The following is a 27,058-nucleotide window of genomic DNA, read 5'->3' as shown; positions in this document are numbered from 1 at the left end:
TCAGCTTAGACCGTGAAGCAGGAGATTTGAATCCCCTTATCTACTTCTAGATGAGAATATTATGTCTCATTTACAGTTACAGCCTTCTGGACTGAAATACCATATTTTATGAGTAATAGCATCTGTAAGTAAGATAAAAGACATCACAAAAGAAAATGAAAGCATTTAAAATACAACAATTACCGAAATAAAATCATCTTTAGGACATTCTTCTGACAAGTTCTCTTAGGGTTTATTAATTTCTTCTAAGAATATCACCATGAATCTTTCTTACGAGTGTTTGGATCCTGTGTGCACAATCTTTGCATTTATCCACTTGAGGCGAAGGCACAATAGAGTCCAGGATCAGCCTTTTCCTGCTTTTCTCTGCATTAACGCCTTGAAAAAGGAAACTGTAAAGGTAGATTACGAAACAGTTTAAGAAACCTATTCATGTACACGTTTCATAAGTAGAATAATGAGAAATAGCAGGAACAGAATTACAAGACCAAGTTTCAAATGATGATGTATATACAACTTCAGTAATTCTAATATTTGCAATATTTCCTTATTTGTTTTCAGATATTTAAATTCTTTTCACTCGGTATGCATTCCCTTCAATTCTCTTCCACAACTGCTTACTATTACCTATGAAATAATCAGCTTATTCTCTGTTTAAAATGTTTCTTACTGAGCTCTTTTATTTCAATGCTAATTAATTGTTTCCTTTAACCATCTTACAGAGTTTCCATATTCTATTATCAACACACCTGCAATGTCAAATAAAAGATAAGGTTTATGAGCCATGTAAACTATGATAAAACATTTTGAACTGTCTATGGCATCGTGAAGGGAAAATAATGACAGTGTCTGGCTTTTATAAGGTAATACTATTGTACTAAGGCCACTAAGTCATTTCAAACATTGGAAGCCTAAAGCAATTTTATCCTGATAAATGAGCAATTTAGCAAATTGTTTTAAGAAGAAAAAGATTTACGGTTCACTCTACCTATATGTATATGTGAACATTACATTTTTTCAAACTTTCCAAAGAGTCACTGTGAATAATTCATAGAAGGTAATGGAAACATTAAAATACATCCCAAATTTCCAAATAGTCACTATGACTAATTTCTTGAAATTAATAGCAATCTTCATAAAAATCGTAATAAGAGAATATGTTAATTGTTGATTTAAATTGGAACGTATTCAACAACTAGAGTCATTTATTTGCTGAGTTACCATGTACTTATTAGATCGGCAAAGACTATGTTAATGACGAAAACAAATAACTGGTAAGAAAAAAAAAACACCTTAAATTTCTCTTTTAATTCTTTCTGTGTAATCCCAAGCAACTTAAATTTATTGTCATGAAAACTACAATTTGATACAACCAGATTTCAAGGCCCTTGTTTATTCATCTTTGTAACTGAAGATTCTAACTTGCCTTACGTATGGTGTCCACCCAATAAGCATTTATTAAATAAACAAATGAATTATACATGGTGAGGAAGAGTGGTTTCCAGGTTCTGTTTTGTTTTTGTTTTCTGGAGCTGACAGGCTAATCTGGGTAGGGGCACCTGGGACAGCTTTCCTGGAACCTGTGCTGGGTTCCTAACTGACCAGTTTCACTACAGCTTTTTAATTCCAAAGAGTTTGCTATTTCATGACTCCTAATGTGTTATTGGAATGTCTTCATGCAATATATTTCACACAAGTTTGCTTTTCTCAATCAATAATTAAGAATTGACAGTTTACTTTCATTTCTATTATAGAAGTGTAAGACTGAAAATAAAATCGATACCTTTAAGTATTTATACATACATATGACTTTATCATATATATAGTGTGTATTTATATAAATACATGCATGTGTGTTTTCTCTATATGTACCGATATTTATCTACCTCTCTCTCTTTATCTATCTACCTACCTATCTATCTACCTAATCTCCTTAATAGAGAAGGGCTTCTACAGTAGGTGAATTGCCCCAGGCCAGCTCTGAACCCTAGCTGTTACACCCTTTCTTCAAACTCTTACTAAAAGTTCAATACAGAAAAAAGATAAAAGAGGAGTTCTTTTAACTGAAGTAGTTGAAAGTCACTGCTGAACAAAAAAGATCTTTCATTGGAGCAGAAGGAATTAAGAAGGAGTTCTAGACCTGGCTCTGACATTAATTGCCTGTGCCTTGTTGGGGAAATCCATCAACCTCCATGGCCTCAGTGCTAACATCTATAAAAATAAAAGGATTGTGCAAGATGTTTTCTAAAGTCTAAAACAAACACTAAACACTAAAATACTTTAAACACGAAAAATACTTTGATTGTAATTGAAATAATCAGTCATTTAAGTTTTTTTTTTTAATTTTAACTATTTCCTGCAACTTAACTTTTAAGATCTGTTATATGCACTGAATTGTGTCCCCCTACAAATACATTAAAGTCTTAAATCTCTGGTAGCTCAGAATGTGACCTTATTTGGAAATAGGGTTATTACAGATGTAATTATTTAATATGAGGTCATACTGGTATATGGTAGGCCTTTTATCCAATATGACTGCTATCCCTATAAGAAGAAGGAAGAGAAAAAGAGGCAGAGACAGACTAAGAGAACTCCAAGGGACAATGGAGGTAGAGACTGGAGTGTTGCATCTAAAAATCAAGGAACACCAAAAATTACCAGCAAGGACCAGCAGCTAGAAAGAGGCAAAGACCAGATTGTCCCTCAGAGGGCCCAGAAGGAGCCAACCCTGCCGACATCTTGATTTCAGACTTCTGGCCTCCTGAACTGTGAAAGAATAAATTTTTGTTGTTCTAAATCACTGAGTTGCGATATATTTGTTATAGCAGCTCTAGGAAACTAATATAAATATTAGGAATTGAATATAATACTTAATATACAAATTTCTTTTTTAGTTTTACATGTTAGGTATACAGCTGGTTAAACAAACATTTACAAAGCATGATCCATTCTCAATTATTTTTCTTTCAATCACATTTGATTTTAATTGGTTATACATGGATTGCGTTACAAATCCAAATTCCGTAAGTCCAAAAATGTCTTCCGAAAAGATATTAACTTGTTGGTGATAAGCATTTTTTTTTTTTTTTTTTTTTTTTTTTTTTTTAGGAAATGTATCTGCTTTGAAATGAAACACAGCTGCTGATACAGTCTTATTTTCTCCCGCCCCTAGTTTTTGGAGGCAGGAAATGAAGTAGTTAAGGATCTGCCTTAAGATTTTATCAGGGTTTAAATCCTGATTCTGCTACCATATGTGACCATGGACAAGTTACTTAGTTCTCTCTGCCTCACGTCTCCAATTATAATGTGGAAAAAAAATAAAAGCACTGAACTTATAAGTTTATTGGGTTGGTTAAGAGAATTAAGATGTGTCAAGGTCTCAGACAGTGGTTGGCATGTAGTAAGTTATTAATACATATTAGTTGTTATTCTCTTCCTTTCTAGTGCTTCAAACCCACTGCCACAGGTTGGCTACACAGAGCAACACTGACAGGCCACTCACCTGCTGGAAAACATGACATGGTCCCCATCATATACATGAAAAGGTTAAAGACCGTCTAGATGTTGGCTTCATTTAACTTTCTGCTTTTTTTCTCCCTTACTCTCTGTCCGTTGAAGTCACACCCTCCTTGAAAAGGTAGCTCGTATTCTATCCCCTACCGGTAAGTCTCCCTGGTCACCTACGTCAGACTTACTCTTTCTCCCTCTGGCCATAGTCCCTTAACACAAGGGTGAAGCTCTTGTATACAGTCTGCTTAGGAGTTATTTGTGCATGCTATGTCTCATTTGATAGACGAACACCTCCAGGAGGACAGGGCTTGTACCCTTCAATTTTGTAAACTCCATAGTACCTAGCAGAGATTTTTTATACTTAGTAGATACTCAATAAATGGTTGTTAAACTTGGTTGAACCTCTGTTTTGTTTTTCTTTTTGGCAGATGCCCTAAGAAAAACATAAAATAAATGAATTACTTTTCTTTTCATTGCAATATATATGCCCTGGGCTAGTGGGTATTTGCAAGCCTGGTTTAGGACCTAGGGAAGTCATCAATCTAAGAATGGAGAGGAAATGCATTTTAAATCACAAGAGCAATATAGCCTTGTGTAAGGCCTTCTAGCAAAGCAATTATCAATGGCTCAATAACCCAGGTGCTAGAGTTATTATGAACAAAATCTGAGGTTGAGAGACAATGAGTGATCTTAACTTTTATATTCCATAGGTATGCAATTCAACGAAACATGTACAGATGGAAAGTTTAGATCTGAGAATCATATGTGGGTATCATAATGCAAATAATTGGCTTTCTTTCTGAAGAACATCTGTTGAAACATCTGAAAGCAGTTGTTTATACTGATGCCAAAATGCTGAAAAATATAATAATTCTCCAATGAGGTTAGAAATATCCGGGGGAAGAAAAATAGTTTTTATGTAGTTCTGTTTTTATTAAATCCTGTTGTTGTTTCTCTAATATGGCACATAGGAGATGCTCAATAATATTTGTTGAATGAATGTTGAATGAATAGCAGAGACTCATTAAACAGTTGTTGAATGAATCATTTTTTCAGACTTCTAAGATAACATTTTCAGAAAATGGTATGCCCTAGTTTTACCATGCCATCTACCATTTTTATTTGGCATAAATTAAAGTAATGCTACTCTTGCTCTGAATATTATAGAATGTAATCGGCATGTATACCTATAAGAACAACTATCTTACTGAAGAAAATACATGAATAAAGCTAGTATAGAATAATAATATTTCAATATCCTAACATGTTACTGTTATTCATTATTATAAAACACTTTAAATTCAGGGCACCTGGGTGGCTCAGTTGATTAAGCATCTGCCTTCAGTTCAGGTCATGATCCTGGGGCCCTGGAATGGAGCCTGCTTCTCCCTCTTCCTCTGCCCGCCCCCCCAGCTCCTGCTCTCTCTGAAATAAATAAACAAAATCTAAACCAAAAAAAACCCACAACACTTAAAATTTGAATTGTGGGCTTGCATAATCATGTTTGTTTCAACAAGTAAAAGAAAAGGAAAAACCCTGCCAATGTCTATAGTGGTGATGCCTCTAAGAAGAATTGAACTTGGGATTTAAAAGCATCAAAATATTCTGTGATATGAAGACTGCAGAAGATGAAGAAGCCATTTCTCCCCATAACCCCATTCGAGAATTTCCAGCAGTTCTCTCTTGCATACGCCTGTGTGAGTGAGGCGACTGGGCTCCCCAAAGGCTGCCCAAATTCCACTCTGCCAAGTTTTCAGTACAGGAAGAACATGTTAAATAATAAATGTGAGTTTGAGTGTAACTAATAAAATTGGAATGTTAAAGAGCAGTATGCTTTTGAAAAGCAGCCTCCTTGTGAGGATGCCCCCTGTGCAAGTCCACGGGAAATAATTCTGAAGGGAGTGATATTAATTAGTAATATAATTTATCTTCTGGAAGCCCTTTCCTTTGATAGTGCCGTGGCACAGTTCATAAGCTTCCAAACAAGTGCTCAAAGAAAATGGTTTAAACCACAATTTCAGTTTTGTTTTCCATCCTTGAACAGATAAAAGAGTCAAATTTATTTCAGTATATCTAAGTTTTACACTTGCATCACATGATGGAGGATTATGAAGATATAAAAGTGTATTTATGAAGAGTTTTCAATGAAATGGTAAAATGCTTATGATGTAATCAAAGGAAAACAGAGCAGTATCCAAAATTGAATTCATGGCCTCTGATCTCAGATTTCTTGGTTTCAGCTCTAGCTCTGACATATACTAGGTAGGCTGCTTTGGCAAGATACTTAACTGTTCTGTTCTCAGTTTTCTCATCTAATACTATGAAGGTAATAGTAAAAATCATTGTATTCAGAATAGTGCCCAGCATATACTCAGTAAGTACTATTAATCGTAATTATTACTACTACTTATTCACCATATTTTCAAGCTTGTAAAAGAAAAATGCAAGGTGAGGAGAGTTAGCTGGAAGACAGTAGCGACAATGTTATTAGTACTTGCTTCTGAGTGGTAGGTTTATGGGTAAATCTTTTCTATGGCATTACACTTTTCTGTATGTATTCTTTTGTAATACTGTTTAAAAATTAAGTTTTATGTATACATGACTTAATGGAATTGAGGTGGAAATTTGGAATAGGTTAAAACTTATAGCCCCATATACTACAGCATTAATGAAATATTAATTAAGTCTCTTATACAGATGATATGACAGAATTCACATTTACCTTCTTTCAATTCTAATACAATCTAACTAAAAATTATTTTTTAAAGTTTAGCCAATGTCAATTCTACTTTCAGGAAAAAAGTCAAATGTTTATTATAATCTTACAATTTTGGCCTGCTAAAACTAAAAATGCTTTATTTTTTAATTTAAAAACCCCATGCAAAAGTCCCAAAGGTGCCTTTCATGTTTAAGCTTTAATTAGCAACCACTTTGGTCTCTGACACATATTGTGCAGATATTGAAGTGTTAATATTACTGAAGCTTGATTACAAAAGGCAATGATTAATTTTAAAGCAGACTAAAAAGATATGCCCTGATTACAAAGGAATGATTAAGGCGTAATGTCAGACGTTGCACATTTATAGCAGTCTTTGCCACAGTCAAAGGATAAGACGTTGCAGTTTATATTTAGAATCATGAGTACTTAGTTCTTTATAATGTTGGGCGTTTGCGCCTCAGAGAAAGATCACCGAGTAAGTCCAAGTTAGGCCTGAAGACCTTTGGGGCCACATGGCCAAAGCAAAACACCTGACCGCACGCAGACTGGGCCCAACGAGACGCCGTAGTTCAGAGCCCCCCAGGCAAGGCCAACCTCGAGGACGCACCTGCCGCAAGGTCTCCTGCCCACGGTACTGTGAGCAAGTACGCATTGTGGGACACAGATTAGGAGGACCTTCTCCCTAAAAAGAGAGGGGGTGGAGAGGAAAAGGCCAGCCGCACAGAGGGGTGCTGGCAGGGCCGGCTCAGACGCCACGGCCCGGGGCCTCCATTTTTATTAGGCGCCAGGACGAAAAGGAAGCCCGAGAGGGCCCGGGTCCTCGAATGAGGGGAGCTGCCTTCAGCCAGGGAACGAAAGCAGGGTTTCTGTCCCAGGCGGAGCGAGGGTGCCAGGGGGGATAAACGGTTGTCCTTTGTTAGTGAACCGGGGAAACAAAGGCCGGGAGCCGGGCTGGCGCCCCGCCTCACGCGTCCTGAGCCGAGGCCGATGGGGGAAGCCCTGAACAGTCCTGCGTCCGCACTGTGCTTTCCAGGCTCCTCGGCCTCCGCTCGCAGGTATTGAAGGGCGTCAACGGATCCGCGGGAGCCCGCCTGAGATGAGTTTAGAATCCTTGTTTCAGCACATCATCTTCTCGGAGCATCAGGCCGAGGAGAGCCGCCGCGTGATCCGAGAAGGTCGGTGCCTCTGTCGCCTGCTGGGGCCTCTGTCTCCTCGAGGTGGGAGCAGCCCCCCAGGCGTGGTCAGAGCAGGGAGGGGGCTCTGCTGGCCATGTGCACAGACATGGGGACTTTAGAAAGACAGAGGTGTTCAAGGATTTCATTTGTATTCCAGTAAGGTCAGAAATAAACAGATGTCGTGAAGAAATGAAGAAAGCGACGGAGGAGCTGAATGAAGAGAAAATCAAGTTGGAATCTAAGGTAGCTTGACATGTAGAGCACGCCTATTCTCACTTGAAAAAAATCTATTCGAAGTTGGCTTTTTGAAGATATTTTACTATTTGACTAGTTGTCTTTCAAGTAGGAAGCACACTACTGGGCTGGTTAGTGCAGTGCCATGTTGCTGGGTAATATTTCAAACTTCAGGTCAGAGACACTCATTCTAATAGGCACTTGTCCTAAAGAAAACAGTTCAAGTAATGAAGAATTGATTGTCCATGTTGTGCGATGGTTAACTTTTTAAAAGAGCCCGATGTCACTGGAAAAAAATAATTGTTCAATAGGTACTTGGTGCAGTGTATACATTTTGAATAGTAAATAATTTAAGAAGTGTACTCTGTTGATGTAACAGTTGGAATGTAACTTTCCAACGAGTGTCTGCCTTTTTTTTTTTTAATTCTCTACCTCATTTTGGACATTTCTTTCATCCCAAAGTATCATTTTTTCACTAACATTTCTCTTTTCTGCATCATTTGAAAAGTTGTGTTATTTTAAATAGAAGCGAGGAAATCCGATGGCTTCTTGAAGGAGGATTTTGAAGGGTGGGTAGAATTCTGGAAAGGCAGAAATAAGTAATAGGAGAAAAGCATTTGGGGCAGAGAGAGGATATGAACAAAAGGGAAATATGCCCAAGGCATATTGGGAGAGAAATCTAGTCAAAGCAGAGAGCTGATATCTGGGAATAGGAGGAAACCATTCCAGGCTTTTGATCAGGGAGTGTTGTGATCAAAGTGGTTTTAGGAAGATTTCTCTGAGCCCTGGGAGGAAGGGAGCTAAGAACATCATCCACGTATGCCCTAATGAAGGTCTTGCCTATGGGGAAAGGGGGACGACAGTCATTCAAAAATATTTATTCAACACCTAGAGATAAACTAAGCAAGCCATGTGCAATGGGAAATCTGTTTGAGGAAGTCTGGTTGCTTAAAAAATGTCTATTTTAACTTACCGGTGTGAGGAATTTCTAGTTTTCTTTGTGAACAAAGTAATCACAGATCTCTTCTCTACCTGGTGAGCTTCTGCTCTTCCTTCAAGTCTTACTCAAATGTCACCTTTGAAGCCCGCCCTTGGACAGCTTGGAAAATTTTTTTATTATAGTTCAGGGTACCATGTTATAATAAAAGAAGAGTACTTATTTGCATTTATGTTTGTATCCCTCGCTGTTTTGGGAGCAACATATCTGGAATTTTTTTTCTTAAATCTTTTGTTTCCACAGCTTGTATCCAATGCCTAGCACCTAGTTTACTTCGGTGTTTGAATGAATTAATGAGTACTAATAGTAAGATAATAGGGAGAGTGTTTTTATAATAGATTTTTGGACTGTTAACTCAGTGAGACCCTAGGTCCTGTTTTGCTTGTGAGTAGCAGATAAAGTAGCTGCTAACACTATAAGCTGATGGGAAGGGCAGAGCATTAAGAGTGTCATGATGTAGCTTTCTTTTTCTTTAAAAAGAATTAAGATACTTTAAGGGTTGGTAACTGGAAGCTAATAGAAGTAATAGGCAAAACATACAATTAGGTAATGCTTAGCTGACATTTACTGAGCACTTACTGTATGCCGGGCGCTATTCTAAATGCTTCACCCATCTTAACTCCTTTAACCCTGCCAGGAATCCTGTGATAAGGCACCTTTATTAATCTCCCTTTATGGGTGAAGAAACACAGAGGTTAAATGACTTGCCCATGATATATAATTAAAAACAATTAGGCTACCATAATGAAAGTAACAGTTGAGTAATGACAGCATATTTTATTAAAACAGATTTCTTGAGTTCATCTTAGATTTTTTTTCTTCATGCAATCCACATATGATAATGTATCTGAAGCTTTTGCCGTTAGTTTAGGGCAGTTTTTAAAAGGTTACTTATGTAAGTTTTTATACAAAATGTATTTTTCCTGGGTTGGTGAAGATATTGACCTGACAGATAACAAATGTTAAAAAAATTTGTTCTTCATATGTTATCTTTGAAAAAAAATAGGTTTACTCTTTGTACTATTTTCTTTTTAGAAGCTTGTTTTGTTGAAAATGGAAATGTAATTTGTTGCTAAATACATATACATAAAAAATGTTGACTCAAATATTTATACTTGAGAAAAGACAGAGCAAATCCTTAACATTGTTTAGAAACATCTGCTGAAATTACTAATTAATATAGCTCTTAAATGTGCATTGTTTTTTAATCGGCTCATATACATGGGTAATAGTATGATTATATCTTACTAATAAAATTAACATATGAGGTTCACAGTTCGTATCATACTAATTTGTAATTGAAATAATTTGATTTATAATATAGTCAGAATGGTGTGTGTGTGTGTGTGTATGTGTACGAATAAAGATTTTAAAAGTGGAACCACGATTATAATGTAAATGACTAATGAGAAGAACTGAAGAAGTAATCATAAATTGATTTCTTGTATCTTTTATTCTCAGAGTTAATTATATGTCTGCCAATAACAATGAAAATATATTTACTTGAATATTTGACTTGGCATTTATTGACCAATTTATCAAGTGGAAGCAGCATCGGGAGAAACTAGAACATAATTTGAATAGGCCAGTGCTTGAGCTATTTGTACAGTAATACATTCAGACAATATTTGGGGCATTTATTTTGGAAGTTGCTTGTGGTTGAAAAATGTATTTAGGAAGTACAGTACTCATTTTTTTTTTCTGTTCTGTAAAACCCAGGTAGCATGTAATTAGAACTTGAATGATAGCATTTGCCTTTCAGGGCTCGATGAGTCCTTTAAAATATATGGTTGCAAAAGTCTCAGATTATGTAGTACGAGTACTTCGTGAATTGGAGAGCTACAGTATGGCTGGTTAGGTTTGGTAATATGAAAACAGAAAGACAAGAACATGCCCTGGATTTGCAATTCATGCTTACCAATATACCTAAAGCTTCTGGTAGTCAAGGAAGGGTTTTATAGTGTTGATGACAGAGCGAATCAAAATTAAGGACTCGTAGAACATTTGTAGTTTCTTCAAAGCATCTAAAAGTTCCCTTTTTTTTCTGTTTTAAAAATAGTATATAGTTAAAATTTGGGCATTTACTCTGTAAAGACATACTATGTAAAACCTAACCTAATGCCATACTGTCTCAAGAAGAAGTAAATGGAGGAAAGCCGTTTTGTTTAATTTTCTTCTCCCAATTTTAACTTACTATATAAACATTATAACAATAATAAAATAATACGGCATGAATTCTTTTAAAAATTCGTTATATTGAAATAAGTAACTTAAGGTGGCTTCTTTTACTTCAAAATGTTCACATTCTTTTTTTTTTTTTTTTTTAGTTGATAAAGACCCTCCCAGTTAAGGGACCCTCCTAGTTAGGAACCCTCCCAGACCAGCAGGCAAAGTCCTATCTGTTAGTACTCCATTACCTAATTAGGGAAAGAACAAAATCACAAATTGTTATCATGTATAATATTGAAATGGAGTTTTGTTATGGAGGTTTCTCTTTTTGTAAAAGTTGCATCAAGAAAAATTTATATCCTTTTTTAATTTTATTAATTAAAAGGTACTTAAAACATAAATAAAAGAAGGACATTATTTCTTTCCTCTAACATTGTTTAAATAGCAGTAAATGTGAATTATTTAATCTTAATTTTAGAAAATAACATGAAATTCTGTTTATCACAATTTAACATTTTCCTGTATTTAAGTTCATTTACTGTGACCAGGACACTTTTAGGGGTAGTTTCACTTAGTTGCTTGCACTCTCTCTGACTTTTTCACATGAAAGTCTTTTAAGCAAAATCCCTCCTGTCCCAAACACGTACAGCTGATTTTTTTAAAAAAAAATTGTAGTATAGAATTTTGGTATATTGCCTCTTTTACATTCGCTTTGGTCGTATGTACAATTCCATAGCCGGTCAATATATTTCTGAGTCTGGAGTCCATTCTACAGAGGACTTTTCTTTTACACTCAAAGTACTTCATAGAGCTTTGGTGGATGTTTTCTTCACTCCCCAGTGCTACTTCCAGAACATTTCTCTACCTGCTTATGGTAGCTCATGCTGTGTACGACCATCTTTTCCCTGCTTCTCTTTTCTGTTTTCCTACTGACTCACTGGGTACTCTCCCTTGCTCTTAGAATTTGGTACCTGGTCTCAGGCCCAAGTGTTCTCTTAATTCATTAGGACCTTGAGTCCACTTCTGTCTTCCTCCATTAGTACTTGCCTGTGTATTCATTTCTCTCTTCATTCTTAGATGTCATGGTTGTTGGTCATTCCATTCTTCCTCCTGACTCCTCTCTCCTTTTTCTCACCCCCCTGGCAAGACTCCAAATCCAAGTGAACCAATTACTTGCTACTGTGTCAGCACTCAGGCAATTCCAGGGGAGGTTGGATCCAGGATTCATGAATGTGAGCCTCGGCTTCAACTGAGGCTTCCACACTGTCTGGAAATACTACTGCATTCCTTTCTCACTCTCTGAAATGACTATTTAAACCTTCACTCTTCTACATTTTATTCTCTCTTCTGAACTACTTAACTCTCAGGCGGTAATTTCGCCTTTTGTTTTAGAGAAAATAGAAACCATCCACCAGGAAATTTATTTTCCCACCTGCCAAACTCCAAACCTGCCATTTTCTCCCCTTTCTTCCTGTTATGAAGGAGATGCCCTTCTTCCTGACAAAGGACAATTCTGTCTATGCTTCAAATCCCGTCATCTCCTGTATCATCATCATCATCATCATCATCATCCTCATCGTCGTCTCATTGTTATTATGCATATTAATGGGAAGGGGCCTATAGAGAGAAGTTGAAGATTTAAAGACTAGATAGAAAAGATTATCGATAGTTAAAAGTCCCTGAGGAGGTAGAAGGAGGTTGGGTGGGATCCAGAGCATAAGGTAAGAATTAGCCTTAGCCAAGAGAGGAGGGCTACCTCTTCTGTTGTAGAGGCTGAGAGTAAGGGGCACCTGGGTGGCTGAGTCAGGTTAAGTGTCTGCCTTTGACTCAGGTGGTGATCCCAAGGTCCTGGGATCCAGCCCAGCATTGGGCTCCCTGCTGAGCAGGGAGTCTGCTTCTCCCTCTCCTCTGCTCTTCCGCCTGCTGGCGCTTTCTCCCTTGCTCTCTCAAATAAATAAATAAATAAAACCTTAAAAAAAAACCTGAAAAGTAATAAGTAATATTGAGCAAACATTACTATATATCAGGCCTTATGCTAAACATTTTACAAACCTTAGCTCAATTAACTCTCAAAAGAACCGTGTGAGATTGGTAGAATTATTCCCCCATTATTGATTTGAGAAAATTAAGACTCAGAGAAATTAAATACCTTGCACGAGGTCACATAAGTGGCAAGTAATAGATCTAAGATTTGAATGTATATGGGGTTAACTAGAGAGCCCTCACTTTTTTTTTTTTTTAAAAGATTTTATTTATTTATTTGAGAGAGACAGAAATAGAACAGGAGCAGGGGGAAGGGCAGAGGGAGAAACAGACATCCTGCTAAGCAGGGAGCCCGATGCCAGGCTCTATCCCAGGACCCTGGGATCATGACCTTAGCTGAAGGTGGGCTCTTAACCGACTGAGCCATCCAGGCGCCCCGAGAGCCCTCACTCTTAACTGCTGTAGTATAGTGTAAAGAACGGAATAAGGAAAGGATGAGGATATAGGAAAGTTTGGAGACAGTGACAGGAAACTAAAGGCATGGTTCACACTAAAAGCCACCTAGCTTTGTTAGTTCAACAATTTTGATGAGTATGTGTCATATGTGTTTAATGAAATTATTAATAAGAATATTTCATGTCTTAGTTCCTCTGCTTTTACAGTTGGGTGGCCTTATGCAAGCAAGGTAACACCATGAGTTTGCAGAAGTTTCCCTGTAATGATAGGGGCTACTCATTAGTAAAGATCTATTTTAGTCAAACAGCAGGTTAGCCCCTGAGGGTTAAGAGTCCAGTCGGAAGTACCACTCCTTCCTTAGAGAGAAGGCTCTATCAGTTTAGGGTGCTTTTGTTTGCAAATAATAGAAATTCAGTTCAAAATAGCTTAAATAATATTGAGAAACGATTGACTTAAATATTTGAAAACCTAACCTTTGATTCAGCAGTTATATCAGTTGGAATTGCATCAGATTGCTTATAACAAAAATATAACCATGGTGTCTTTACCAAATAAGGGGTTATTTTTTTTTCTATGTAACAGAAAGTCTGAAGGTAGGAAATCCACAGCCATTTATTAAAATTGCTCAAGGAAATCTTGAAAGACCCCAGCACGTTCTTTCTGTTCCACTATCCTTAGCCATGTGGCTTTCATCCTTACAGTTGCAGTACTGCTCCATCCGCAGGTATCACATCTGAATTCCAGCTGGAAGAGGAGAGCATGAAAATCAAAAGACTTCTCATGTGGCTTTATCATTGTTTTGGTGGAAGGGAAGTCCTCTGTAAGGACTTAGTCCTGCATCTTAAGGATTAGAATTTTGTCACATGGTCAACCCGGGAAAACGGAGCCTGGGAATGTAAATACTTTTAACTGGATGCGTTATTGCTCTGAATAAAATTGGAATTCTGTTAATAAAGAAGAACATCAGAATGCTGGTTGCCCTTGTGTTCCCCTGAAACTAACTAACAACTCCTAGAGTCACATGTTTTCTCCTTCTAAATCAGGGAGAGAGAGAAGGAAGTTTGTAGAAGCTTTCTCTGAAAAGCAAGGAAATTATCCTCATCGGATACCTTCTTCCATCTCATATCCACAAATTGTAACATGTGACTATCCCTGAACCAATAACTGTGGTCAAAGGTAGTGAATTCTCCCAAATTCAGTGTGCTGTCTAGGAATGGTACAGGTTTCCAAAAACTAATAGTTAACCAAGGAAAGGAGGAATGCATGTTTGGGAGGCAACCAGTGTCTACAGCAAATATTTTAGTGGTTAAAGCCAGACTGACCATGTAGAGAGTCCTTGTCGTTGGTTGAAACATGTGAGGTTAATTATGTTTATCATTTCATCTTAGTATGATTTATCATATATGAAAGAATATAATGCAAGGTTTTCCCTTGTAAGTTACCCCTCAGTCAAGCAAGAGTTGTTTTATGTTGGAGTCCTTAAAAAGCCTTTATGTTGTTACATGCATTTAAAATTCCTTTATTTTGAACAAGAGCTCAATGATAGTTTGAGATGCTTGAAGGAATCACCTGATTGAACTGTCTACTAAAAAGTAGACAAAGACATTTAAGAGGTTTAGTTATTATTTCTGGGAGTATAACCTCAGAATTCTGAGTGCTATTGTGAAAAAGCCACTTAATAACGACCCCCCCCCCCCAAAAATCCACACATCTCTAAAACATAATATTGTGATAAAAAAGCAACCTATAGAAGGTAATACGTATGATACCATTTAAAAACACACAAAACATCTGTGAGGGATTATAAATATATAGTGAAATATAATGACATGCATGGAATGATAAGTAGCAACATCAAGTAGTGATTATCTCTGATGGGGGTGGAAGATAAATGTAATCAGGGAAGGGTATACAGGGCACTTTAGCTGTACACGTAATGTTTAATTTCTTAAGCTGGGGGTGGGGACATAGCTGTTATGTGATTTTTAAAAATAAAGATACATGTTAAAAGTTACAAAGCAGTGTTTTTTAGTCTATTCAAAAAGTTATGCAACCATCACTAATTACAGAACATTTTCATCACCCCAAAAAGAAACCCTATGCACTTAGCAGTTCCCCTCCATTCCCCTCAAATCCCACCAGCCCTAGGTCACCACTAATCTACTTCTGTCTTCATACATTGCATATAAGTGGAATCCTATGATAGGTGGCCTTTTCTGACTGGCTTCTTTCACAGAGCATGTTTTAAAGATTCAACCATATTGCAGCATGTATCGCTACTTCATTCCTTCCTATGGCTGAGTGATATTCCATTGTATGGATACCAAATTTGTTTATCCGTTCATCAGTTAATAGACATCGGGTTGTTTCCACTTTTTAGCTATTATGAATAATGTCACTATGAATATTTGTCTACAGTTTTTGTATGAACATATATTTTCAGTTTTCCTGGGTATTCCATACAGGAGTGGAATTTCTGGGCTGTATGGTAAGGATAGGTATAAGTTTTTGAGGAAATGCAGACTGTTTGCGTAGCAGCGGCGCCGTCTGACTTGCCGCCAGCAGTATCTGAGGGCTCCAATTTCTCTATATCCCCACCAACACTTGTTATTTTCTGGTTTTGTTTTTGTCTTGTTTTTGTGTTATAGCCATCTTAGTGGGTGTGGGACAGTATCTGGTTTATACTTTGGTTTTGGTTTATATTTCAAGTTCCTTAATGACATTAATGCTGAACATCTTTTCAGGTGCTTATTGGCCATTTGGCACATCTATTCTCAAGATGAGCTGCTTGATTAATGGTTGTGTGCATGGTTCCAGTTCTTTTATGGGGGGGGGGCTGGTCTCTGAGAAGTAGTGATCTCTCTTCATGTTGATAGAAATGAAATGATTATATTTCTTAAATGAAGTGAAAAATATTACATATAGCATTTATTGAACTCCTTTTTCTCAACTTCGTTTTCATGATCTTAAGAAAATCCAAAGAATATTCCACGGTAATAGCAGTTTAGAGCAAACTCTATAACAGTATGCCAGATAGCCTTTCTATTTGCAAGTGCTTATAAATCAAAAAAGTTGCATACTTCCTGGCTTGGGTGCACAAAGTGGAAAATCTACTTCACTGTTTCTAATTGTATAAAATCTACCACCAGTGTGCCTATTTCTTTCTTTTCTTTTTTCTTCTCTTCTCTTTTCTTTTCTCTTTCCTTTCTTTTTTCTCTTTAAAGAGCTACTCTAAGTAAATCGTTTAGCCTGAAATGTTAATAATGTTCTCAACAGGATAAAAAACAAAAACAAAAACAAAACTGCTTTTCCAGGAACTGAGAGAAAGGTTCTCTAATTAAAGAATAGTAAGTTTGTGGCTCAGTATGCAGAAAGCATGAGATTACATTTAGTTTGCTAACCTCCTAAGACTATACAGCACGAAAGGTTGCCCTTTCAAAAGTTTGCCTTTTTGCCTTTTGTGATTTCTTAGAAAATCAATTAACTGTGTTCCTCATTTCTAAATATCTCCAATCGCACCTTGGATAATTATTCATTCAACAAACATTCATTAGGCAACTTCTACATCGCACTGTGAATAATTGGAAATAAATTACGTAACGCCTTTCTACCTTAATTTGAGAGTTGGCATCAAACAGCTTCAAGTGTATACACTTAACTGTAAACTCAAAAGTCTTGATGTTTTCCTTTCTAAAAAATGTTTGTAATAAACTTTTGATGTTTTCTGTGCAGTTCTAGAAAGAAAAACTTTTCATCTTTGTCACGAGTATTAGAGCATAAAAATAGATGAGGCCACCAGGTGTCATTAGAGTACAGCACTAGGTACTTTCGTGGGGGTAATCTATTTTTCTAAGGGTGTTTGCCTTTGCAGTGGGTTCTTTTGTTCTTGAATATGCCAACCATTCTTTGACATCAGGGCTTTTGCACTTTCTGTCTCCAGTGCCTGAAATGCTCCTTCCTTCAGCTAGGGGTATTATGTGTACACTCTGTTCTTTTAGGTCTCTTAAAGCAGGGTGGCCAACCCTTCCACTGGAATGCGAGACTTTACATCAAGACAGTCAGTCATATGCAAATCTTGAGGTTGGTTACCTGATGTTGCAGTTGCCACTTCAGAGCTATGGTTGTTAAAGTGTAATCAGCCATAGGTATCCCCAAGACTCTTTCACGACGTCTGTGGGGTCAAACTATTTTCTTAATGATGCACAGCCATAATTTGCCATTTTCGATGTGCTTGCATGCACAGTGATGGTAAGTAAAGGCAATGATGAGTAAAACTGTTAGTGCCTTAGCACAAAGCAAATCAGTAGCCCCCAACTGTACTAGTAGTCATTGTATTCTTCGCTGCCATAAACTCACAGTAAAAAACAAAACCTACCAGTTTCACTACATGCCTTGATTGTTTTCAAGTTGACCATTGTGTATCTGAGTTTTTAATACTGGATGGTGATGAAATGGGAAGTTCACATAAAGTCCTTCTGTATTCCAGAGTACAATGATTGTCTTAAGTGAGAGTACTTATGTGATTGAGTTACAAAATGAACTAGCTCTTTTTTTTTTTTCTGGAACACCATTTTTACTTGAATAACTGATAGGCTGTAGTTATTTAAACTTGAGTACTTGGGAAAATTTTCTCAAAAATGAGGTGACCCTGACATTTCAAGGCAAACACCTGACAGTAGTAATAATATTTTGTGAATGATAATATTCAACCTTTCAAACAAAAGTTAGAATTTTGGAAGACTCCTATCTGTCACTATAAACTTGACAGTATTTTTCCCAATACTTAGGGATTTTTTTGGTGAGTTTATTGATGATATTAATGAATGTTATTTTTAAGTATAATATTATGAAATGTATCAATATTTGGAGGATCAGAATAGCTCAGTGAAGCAATATTTCCCAAATGACCAGCACATAATGTTACGAAACCATGCATGGGTAAAAGATCCTCAGAAAGCACAAGACAGACCAACAGATTTTATTGTAACAGAAGGTGAAAAGCTCACTGAAATGGTTTCAGATTCCACATTGCAACTAACCTTTAAGAACTGCCACTGGTTTAGTTTGGGTGCAGTATCCAGCATACCCACAATCATTTGAAAAGGGTATTAAAAGATATTGTGTGAGGCCAGATTTTCTGCATATACTTCAACCAAAAAATGTATTGCAAAAGATTGAATAAAGAAGCAGATGTGAGAATCCGGTTGTCTATTATTAAGCCAGACATTTAAAAGATTTGCAAAAAAAATGTAAATGCAACTCTTACTATTTTTTGGGGGGATACTATTTTTTCATAAATATATATTTTTAAACATGCAGCAAATTTACTGTTGTTATTCTTAATGAATTAAATGTTTCTTAAAATTTCTGTTTCAATATTTGATGCAGAAAATATTGATAGGTCTAGCTTACAAAAACAATGAAACAAAAATGTCTTCAGTAATTTTTTAAGACTATGAAGTCCTAAAGACAGAAAAGTCATGAGACCAAAAAGTTTGGTAATGGCTACTGGAGAGGATCCTCCCTGACCTCCAGTGTATAAAATGTATCACCCCATCCCATCTCTCTCTATTCATGATCCTTTATTTTGTAACACTTACTGCCTCTTGACATATTTTATATTGATCTGTTTATATTTGTCTCCCCCCAACGGAATGTAAGCTCCACCAGGAATACAAATTTATCTAGTTTGTTCACTACTATTATTCCCAGTATCTAGAACAGTGCTTGAATTGTAGTGGGTGTTAAATGAATATTACTGAGTGAATAAATTAAAACTTTTCTCATGGGATTCTGTTTTCTGTTCTCTTCTGTGAATACTGCTTGTTTCATCTGATGGCTTTCTTATGTAATGGTGTATTTTCTTATGAGCTTTAAATTTTTCTATTGTGAACTTATCTTCAGCAGGGCTTATGTTTCCTAGGGGTACCTCATATTCCCTTGATAAAAAAGACATTCCTACGGAGCAGTTTCACCCCTGCTGCTGGGACCTTACAAATTTTACTTGTTCAGAACCAGTATTTATGTTAATTTCTGAGCTTAGGATTTTTGCAATACATGAGCAGGAGATATGTAAATCTCATATCCATGGACTGTTCAAGCTTGGGGTTGGAGCTTCTTGGGGATGACTCCTTCTGCTCATGGCTTAATGGTGGCAGCTCATTTATATGCTGCTTCTCTAAACCAATGAATAGAGTTTTGTTATTCCACTTGCACAGCTGGCATAGACACTTCTCAATTCCTGATTTTATCCAGTGAGCCCAGTTCCAGCTCCCTCCAATCTTGACTTTTGGTCTTATGTAGGCATTTAAAACCCTAGCCCCTAACACCTGTACCCAATCTCAAGGATATCCCTTGGGCTTAAATTCTAGCACACCATTTTTACCCTGAGTCACCTCTTTGTTTCTGGCACGACAATTTCCCATTCTTGCTTTCAGGCTGGCTATGTAAACGGTGTCTATTTTAAATGTAGTTCTATTTTATATAGCATTTCTCTATATTTGAGTAGAAAGTGGGTCCTTCCCACATTTGCTCAGACTGCCATATTAACCAGAATTCTTAACTTTAAAAATTTTTAATGCTTCAACTTCCTCATTCTTGGGTTCTTATTTCATTTTTATCTTTTGGTCAATCTGTATAATTGTTCAGTAATTTTTCAGGGAAAATATGTGCATGATGGATTTTCTAAGCCATTAAGATCTTAAATTTCTTTCTATTGTTTTCACACTTGAATGAAAATTTGTCTGTAGAGAGAATTCTTGGCTCACACCTGTTCTTAGAGAACTCTGTAGATCTAACACTACTGATTTTTAAAAAGTTTTTATTTAAATTCCAGTTAGCTAACATACAGTGTAATATTTGTTTCAGGTATATGGTTTAGTGATTCAGTACTTACATACAACACCCAATGATGGTCACAATAAGTGACACTACTGATTTTTGAAATTTATTAATGCAGAAGAGAAATATTGAAATCAGCCTGGTTTTTATTTTTTTATTTTTATTTTTAAGGATTTTATTTATTTATTTGAGATAGAGCTCACGTGTGCGTATAAGTGGGGGAGGGGGGATGGGGGAAAGGCAGACGGAGAGGGAGAAGCAGACTCTCCCCAATGAGCGGGGAGTCTCATACGGGGCTCGATCCCAGGACCTGAGCTGAAGGCAGACACTTAACCGACTGAACGAACCAGGCACCCCTCAGCCTGTTTTTTAAAAGTCCTTTTTAGGTAACCTGTTTTCATTTTTCTTCCCTGGTTGGTTGTGCAGATTTTTTTTATTCTTATAATTCCAAATCTGTTCACAGATGTACCTATTAGTTTCATCTAGACCATGGGTAAGCCTCCCATTTTACCCTCAACTATTACTTGTGATTTCTTTTTCAAGTACCCCTAATCCTTATAAGATTAGATTTTTTTTCTCTGTTCTCTGAACCTGTGATCTTCTCAGCAGCCTTGGAAAACTCTTTATACTTTATGTTACTGATTCCATCTTTTGCAGTGTTGGTTCTGTTGTTTAATACTCTGTAAATTTAAAAGCTGTGTTGGGCTCTTACTATTTCTTTCATTTCCTGTCTTCCTTTTTATCTCAAGTTGTTCTGTTTGTTTGTTTGTTTGTTTAATCTTACTGTCTTATGTCCTTACTTGCTCTTGTTTTGGGGGGGACATACCTTTGCGTTCTCTTGAGGACATCACATAATTGATTAACAAAATTTATGTTTTTACACCCTATAGCAGTAATATATTACAGAGATTTATAGTATTCTTTCTCTGTAAGCTTTTGGGTATTTCTTTTTTTATCTTCCATTATGGTATTTTTTTTTTTTTTGGTGGGGTTTATGCTGTTGCCATGTGAGAACTGTCCAGACTTACAGCTCGCCAGCAGATACAGTATATATGTTGTTCTTTGTCCCATTCCTGTTTGCTCGATTTCTTAAAGAATGAACTGTCTTCTTAAAGCTAAAGCTGCTGGTTGACAAGATGATGTGACTGTCCCCCTCCCGGTTTCTTGTAGTATACTTGACTGAGGTATGATCTCTTCATGCTCATGTGCCAAGTTTTCTTACTCTGAGGAGGAAAATGTATGTTTTAAAGAATCTGTGACATTTTATGGTTCTTCCATTAAATGCAGTACATGAAAAATCACTACCTGCAGCATTCCATTGTTTTATATCCTGACGTTCTGTAGGAATGATGTAGTGATAGCTAAGATAAGGTACTGCCTCCTGAATTGTCAAATAGCATAGAAGTCACCGTATTTCAAAGTCTCTCCCCAGTGAGTCTTTCAGAGTAAGAAGTATCATTACACATGTTCTTGGCCCATCAGTATTTGTGCATTACTGCTCTTTCCCTAATCATATTAGTGTCTAGCTGAATCAGCAGTTCTTTGGAAATGGAAGTTTTATTTGAGGAAAAGGGGAAGAATAATTTTGGAGTATGGGGGTTATTTTGAGAAGTGAGATTTAGGTTGGCTAAGGATTTTGTAACACCAGATGGGTTCAAAAAAGGTGAATGTTAGAGGTCAAAAGCAAACTGGCTACTTGCAGCTGTGCCTGTGATCTTGATGTTGCTCAGAAGAATATCTCATATAGCCTTTGGTACTTATGTGGTCATATGAATTGTTATTGCCTGAATTAATATCTCAAGATAAGTTGAAAGGTTGCCTACGTCAGCTTCTTTGATTCAGTCTAGTTTCATGGCTTTAAATAGAGTTCAGTTTTTCCTGGTTAAAATTCTAATTAATTCCTCCCAAGAGAAGACAGAAAAGAGGAAGGAATGGGACATATGTGACTGCCACTGTAGGAAAATGGATTAGATTGTTCCTCCAAAATGGTCTTTTTCTCTTTATTATAAGCTCCTCTTCCTCTCCATCTTTATTAGGAGCACTTGCTTATGTTGCTACTAGAAGAGTGGGTTATATTATCTGGAAATATGTGGGCCTTCTATCATCATTTTTGATGAACACGCAGCAGACTCTTTTTTTCTGAATTGAACTTGCTTTAATTCTTCATAAAAGTAGTATGTGTTTATTGCAAATTATTCCAAAAATAGAAATAGGCCAAACACAGAGTGAAAACTATCCATAGTTCCACTGTAGAGTTAGTATTTTCATAGGTCTTCTTTCAGAATTATTTAAGTGCATGTATTTTTTCTGAAATGATTTGCTTTTTTTCCAGATATGTATCCCACATATCTCAGCAGTTTTTAATGATTGCATAGTATTCCACTCAATGGCTGTATCCTTTTAGTTAACTGCTTTCCCATTGATAAATATTTACTATTACTCTTAATAAATTACTATTATTAATGTCACTGTGATGACAGTCTTGCACATGCATCTTGCTGCACTTAGTTTTTTTAGGATAAAGTCCTAGAAATCAAATTGCTCTATCAATAGTTATATACTGTTAAGGCTTTTGATGATTTCCAAATTGTCCTCCAGAAAAGTTGTTCCAGTTTATTTTCCTGCAATTTCACCACTCATATAATTGAAATTATCAGTTCTTTTGGCAAATATAAGAAAAAGTGGCATCTTTTTATAGTTTTAATTTGAACTTTTTGTTTACTTATATTTTAATTTTTTTCATTGATTGCTAATATTTATTATGTGTTTTACCTATTCATATCCTTTCCTTATCTTTTTCTTATTGACATCTAGCTTTTATATGTTACAGATACTACCCTTTCTTTGTCATTTGTTGCAGATTTTATTATTTGTAGCTTGGTTTTTTATGACATATTTTATCTAGTCAAAAGTTTAGAATGTTTGTGTTGCTAGTATTTTTTATCTTTTTCTTAATTTGTTTGTCCCTGAAATCCATCTCAGGCTTGGGAAAGCCTACCCCACTCTAAGATTTTAAGCAGTGTGTTTTTCCAGTACTTTTCCAGTGTTTTTTTTTCTTTAATATCTTAAATAAAAATGACTCTTCCTCTGTTTTTGCCTGGGCAAATGTCACATGATCTTCATTGACTAAAAGCACCATCTTTATGATACAGTAATGCATCTGTATTTGTTTCTATATAGTCTATACCCTTCTATTAATCTGTCTGTTTTGGCACCAGTATTGTATTTACTTAATTACATTAGCTTCTAAATATCTTTGATTCTCTGGGAGGATAGTTTCTTTTTTAGAATTTTCCTGATTCTTTTCAGGTTTTTTGTTATTCTAGATAAATTTAAAATCATTTTGTCAAATTCTAACAAACAAAACAAAATTATTGGGTTTTAATTCAGACTATACTACATTTATGTGATAATTTGGGAAAAATTGATGTATTTCCATCTCTGAATCTTAGCCTTCAAGGACAAAGCATATCTTTCTATTTATTTGGATCTTTTATGTTCTTCAGTAGAGTTTTTTATTTTTTTCCATATAGGTCTCAGGTATTTTTTAAAGCTTATTTGTGTTTTCTTTATTTGGTTGCTGTTATGAATGAGATCTTTTCCATGCTTTTTTCTATTTATTGTTGGTAACTAGAAAAGATACTTAGTTTTTGATATTTATTTGTTACTAACCTTTTTACTGAATACTTTTTTTATTTCTTACAGTTTTTCAGTAGATTTATGTGGATTTACTAGGTATGTAACAATAGCATTTGCCTAAACAAATGAGAGAGAGTTGAGTACTAGTTTTTTTGATAATTGTATCGCTTATTCCTTTTTCTTGCCATATTGCATTAATAAGAACTTTCAGAACAAACTTAAATAGCAGTGGTCTTATCTGGCATCCTAATAACCTTCAATGAAAAGATGAGAGATGAGCAAAGACTTGACTAAGGTAAAGGAATGAACCAGGGGATATCTGGGAAAAGAGATTTTCAGGCAGAGAGAACAGCCAGTACAAAGGTCATTAAGTAGGGAGTGCACCTGGTATGTCCGAGGAATAAAAAGGAGGCCAATGTGGCTGGAGAAAGTGAGTGAAGAGGAGAGTAGTAGAAGATAAGGTTGGACAGTGAATAAGGGAGTGCAGATCATGAAAAGTCTTATGAGCCATTGTAAGGATTAATATTTCCTGATATTGAAGCTTCTTATATTAGGATTCCTGTGTCATAGTGAGTTCTCCTTTAAGTACTACATCTGGGTGTTACACACAACTGATATATTGTGAATGCTACATCTGAGACTAATGATGTACTGTATGTTGGCTAATTGAATTTGAATTTAAAAAGAAATACATTTATAAAAAATAGATCTTTTTCTTTTACAAAACCTTAATATCTGTTGTTGATACAACATTCATTGATGTCCTCTAGCATTTAAAATGTCTTTTATTATAGTCATAACACATTCTTTCCCCCAATTGCCATGAGCTTACAAATGTGAAATCTACATAACTCTCTTATGTAAAGTTGCCTGTGCTGTGGGGTAGATCATTTAATCAGCAAAATGTCAGTTCCTAAAGTCTGAGAATATTTTAAACAACAGCAACCACAACAAAGAGTAGCTTTGTACTTTGCTTACTTGGACCTAAACATTAATTTAGAATTCTCAGTCATTTTCAATTTTCAAGTTCTTCTGGTAGAAAAATACCTAAAGGCACCAAGGCAGCAAGAGTAGTGAAGAGTCACAAATCATGGCTATGCTGAAAACTGACCTAGTTGACCAGATAAGTCAGCTCACTGGGAAAACTATAAGCTCTGTTGAAAAACCAAATATTCCAAGAGGAATAAAACAGGGAAAGAAAAAAAAATCTTTATTGCTGAGGGAAGCAGAATTAACCAGAGTGTTGGTACTGCTATAAATTAAAATTTTCCAAAACAGCAATATTTTCTGACAAAGTTTGGCTATTTGATTCTAGAATATAACTTTAAGGCTGCATGCAAATATTTCTCTTCGTTTGTAGTCAGAGGAAGAAGAGAGATGAGAAAGAAATTTGTATTACTACTACTAGGAACCTTCTACCCTTTTGGTTGTCGTAGCCCCTTGATGTAGGGTAACTTAGGATATAGAGTTAGTAGTCTCTAAAATGTTGATTTATTGAAAGATGTCCAAGCTACCATGGATGTAAGATTAGTGCCTCAATTCAAACCTGATTGGGAAAGATGTGTTCAAAAATATTTTGGTGGGTGGTTCAAGATGGCAGCATAGGAATATCTGAACTCATCTCCCACGTACACACCAAATCTACAGCTATGTATGGAAAAATTCCCTCTGAAAAAGACCTGAAAACTAGCTGAAAAATTCATCCACAACAAAGGATAACAGACGGGGCTGCACTGAGATGGGTGGGAGAGGCAGAGATGTAGTCTCACCAGAACCCCTTCTTACCTTTGCACAGCAACCCATAATTAAGAGGGAGCTCACAAATATGGAGCTTCTCCCTGAGAAACATACCAACGTCAGGCACACCTACCCTTGAGACTTACATGGAAGAAATGAACCCTCAAAACATCTGGCTTTGAAAATCGGTGGTGCTTGTTACATCCAGGAGATCCAAAGGGCTGTAGGGAACTAAGGTTCTGCTTTTAAAGGGCTCATGTGTAGAATCATTTGCCCCAGAACTAGTGCAAAAACAGCAGTTTGAAAAGCACCTAGACTATATATATGTGAAGGAGAAATGTATTTCCTAATCTTAAAGCATCTGCCCGAGGGACAGGGGCCTGTTGGGACTCTCTCTAGAGAGGGAGGCACAGGTGGGTGCCATTTTTGCGCTCTTCCTCCACCTTGTGCCATTTTGCTGACTTGCTAGAACCGTTTTTGCACTCTCCCTTTGTCTTGCTAGCGCTGGCACATGCGCACAGTCAGCACTCTCCAGCTGCCCTGCTAACACCAGTGGATGTGCCCTACCCCTGAACTCTCCCACTGCCTTATTAAAGCTGGCGGGCATGCACCAAAAAACAATCTGATTTAAAAATGGGTAGAAGGGGGCGCCTGGGTGGCACAGCGGTTAAGCGTCTGCCTTCAGTTCAGGGCGTGATCCCGGCGTTATGGGATCGAGCCCCACATCAGGCTCTTCCGCTATGAGCCTGCTTCTTCCTCTCCCACTCCCCCTGCTTGTGTTCCCTCTCTCGCTGGCTGTCTCTATCTCTGTCAAATAAATAAAATCTTTAAAAAAAAAAATGGGTAGAGGATCTGAATAAATATTTTTCCAAAGAAGACATACCAGATGGTCAACAGGCACATGGAAATATGCTCAACATTACTAATTGTCAGGGAAATGCAAATCAATACCCCAATATGATATCACCTCATATCTGTTAAGATGATTATAATCAAAAAGACAAGAAATAACAAGTGTTGGCAAGAATGTGGTGAAAGGGAACCCTCTTGCACTGTTGGTAGGAATGCAAATGGGGCAACTACTATGGAAAATGGTATGGAGTTTCCTCAAAAAATTAAAAACAGAACTACCATATGATCCAGCAATTCCACTTCTGAGTATTTATCCAAAGAAAATGGGAGCAGTAATTCGAAAAGATATGTGTACCCTATGTTCATTGCAGCACTATTTATGGTAGCCAAGATATGGAAACAACCTGAGTATCCATCAATGGATGAATGGATAAAGAAGAGGTAGGTAAATATATAATGGAATACTACCACTCAGCCATAAAAAATGAAATCTTGCCATTTTCAATAACATGGATGGACTTTGAGGGTATTATGCCAAGTGAAATAAATCAGATAAAGACAAATACCATATAATTTCACTTATATGTGGAATCTAAAAAAACAAAACATACAAACAAAGAAAAACCAAAATAATAGATACAGAGAATAGATTGATGGTTACCAGTGGAGAAGAGTTTGGGGTTGGGCAAAATGGGTGCAGAGGATCAAAGGCTACAAAGTTATAAAATAAATAAGTCCTCAGGTCAT

The 27,058-nt window shown here is 36.4% G+C and overlaps 1 protein-coding gene across 1 annotated transcript in view; it reads left to right on the top strand.

Moving 5' to 3' along the window:
• Positions 1-7,325: 7,325 nt before the first annotated feature.
• The window catches only part of CCDC172 (coiled-coil domain containing 172), a 52,813-nt gene continuing 33,080 nt past the window's right edge, over positions 7,326-27,058 (top strand). The window contains exons 1-2 of the mRNA XM_026494210.2: positions 7,326-7,404; positions 7,562-7,647. Coding sequence (XP_026349995.1) covers positions 7,326-7,404; positions 7,562-7,647 — 165 coding nt within the window. The remainder of the gene's footprint in view (positions 7,405-7,561; positions 7,648-27,058) is intronic.

Source organism: Ursus arctos, unplaced genomic scaffold (genome assembly GCF_023065955.2).
Source record: "Ursus arctos isolate Adak ecotype North America unplaced genomic scaffold, UrsArc2.0 scaffold_7, whole genome shotgun sequence".
Lineage (NCBI taxonomy): Eukaryota > Metazoa > Chordata > Mammalia > Carnivora > Ursidae > Ursus > Ursus arctos.
The sequence above is the reverse complement of the archived record's forward strand: the minus strand, read 5'-3'. Positions and strand labels throughout refer to the sequence as shown.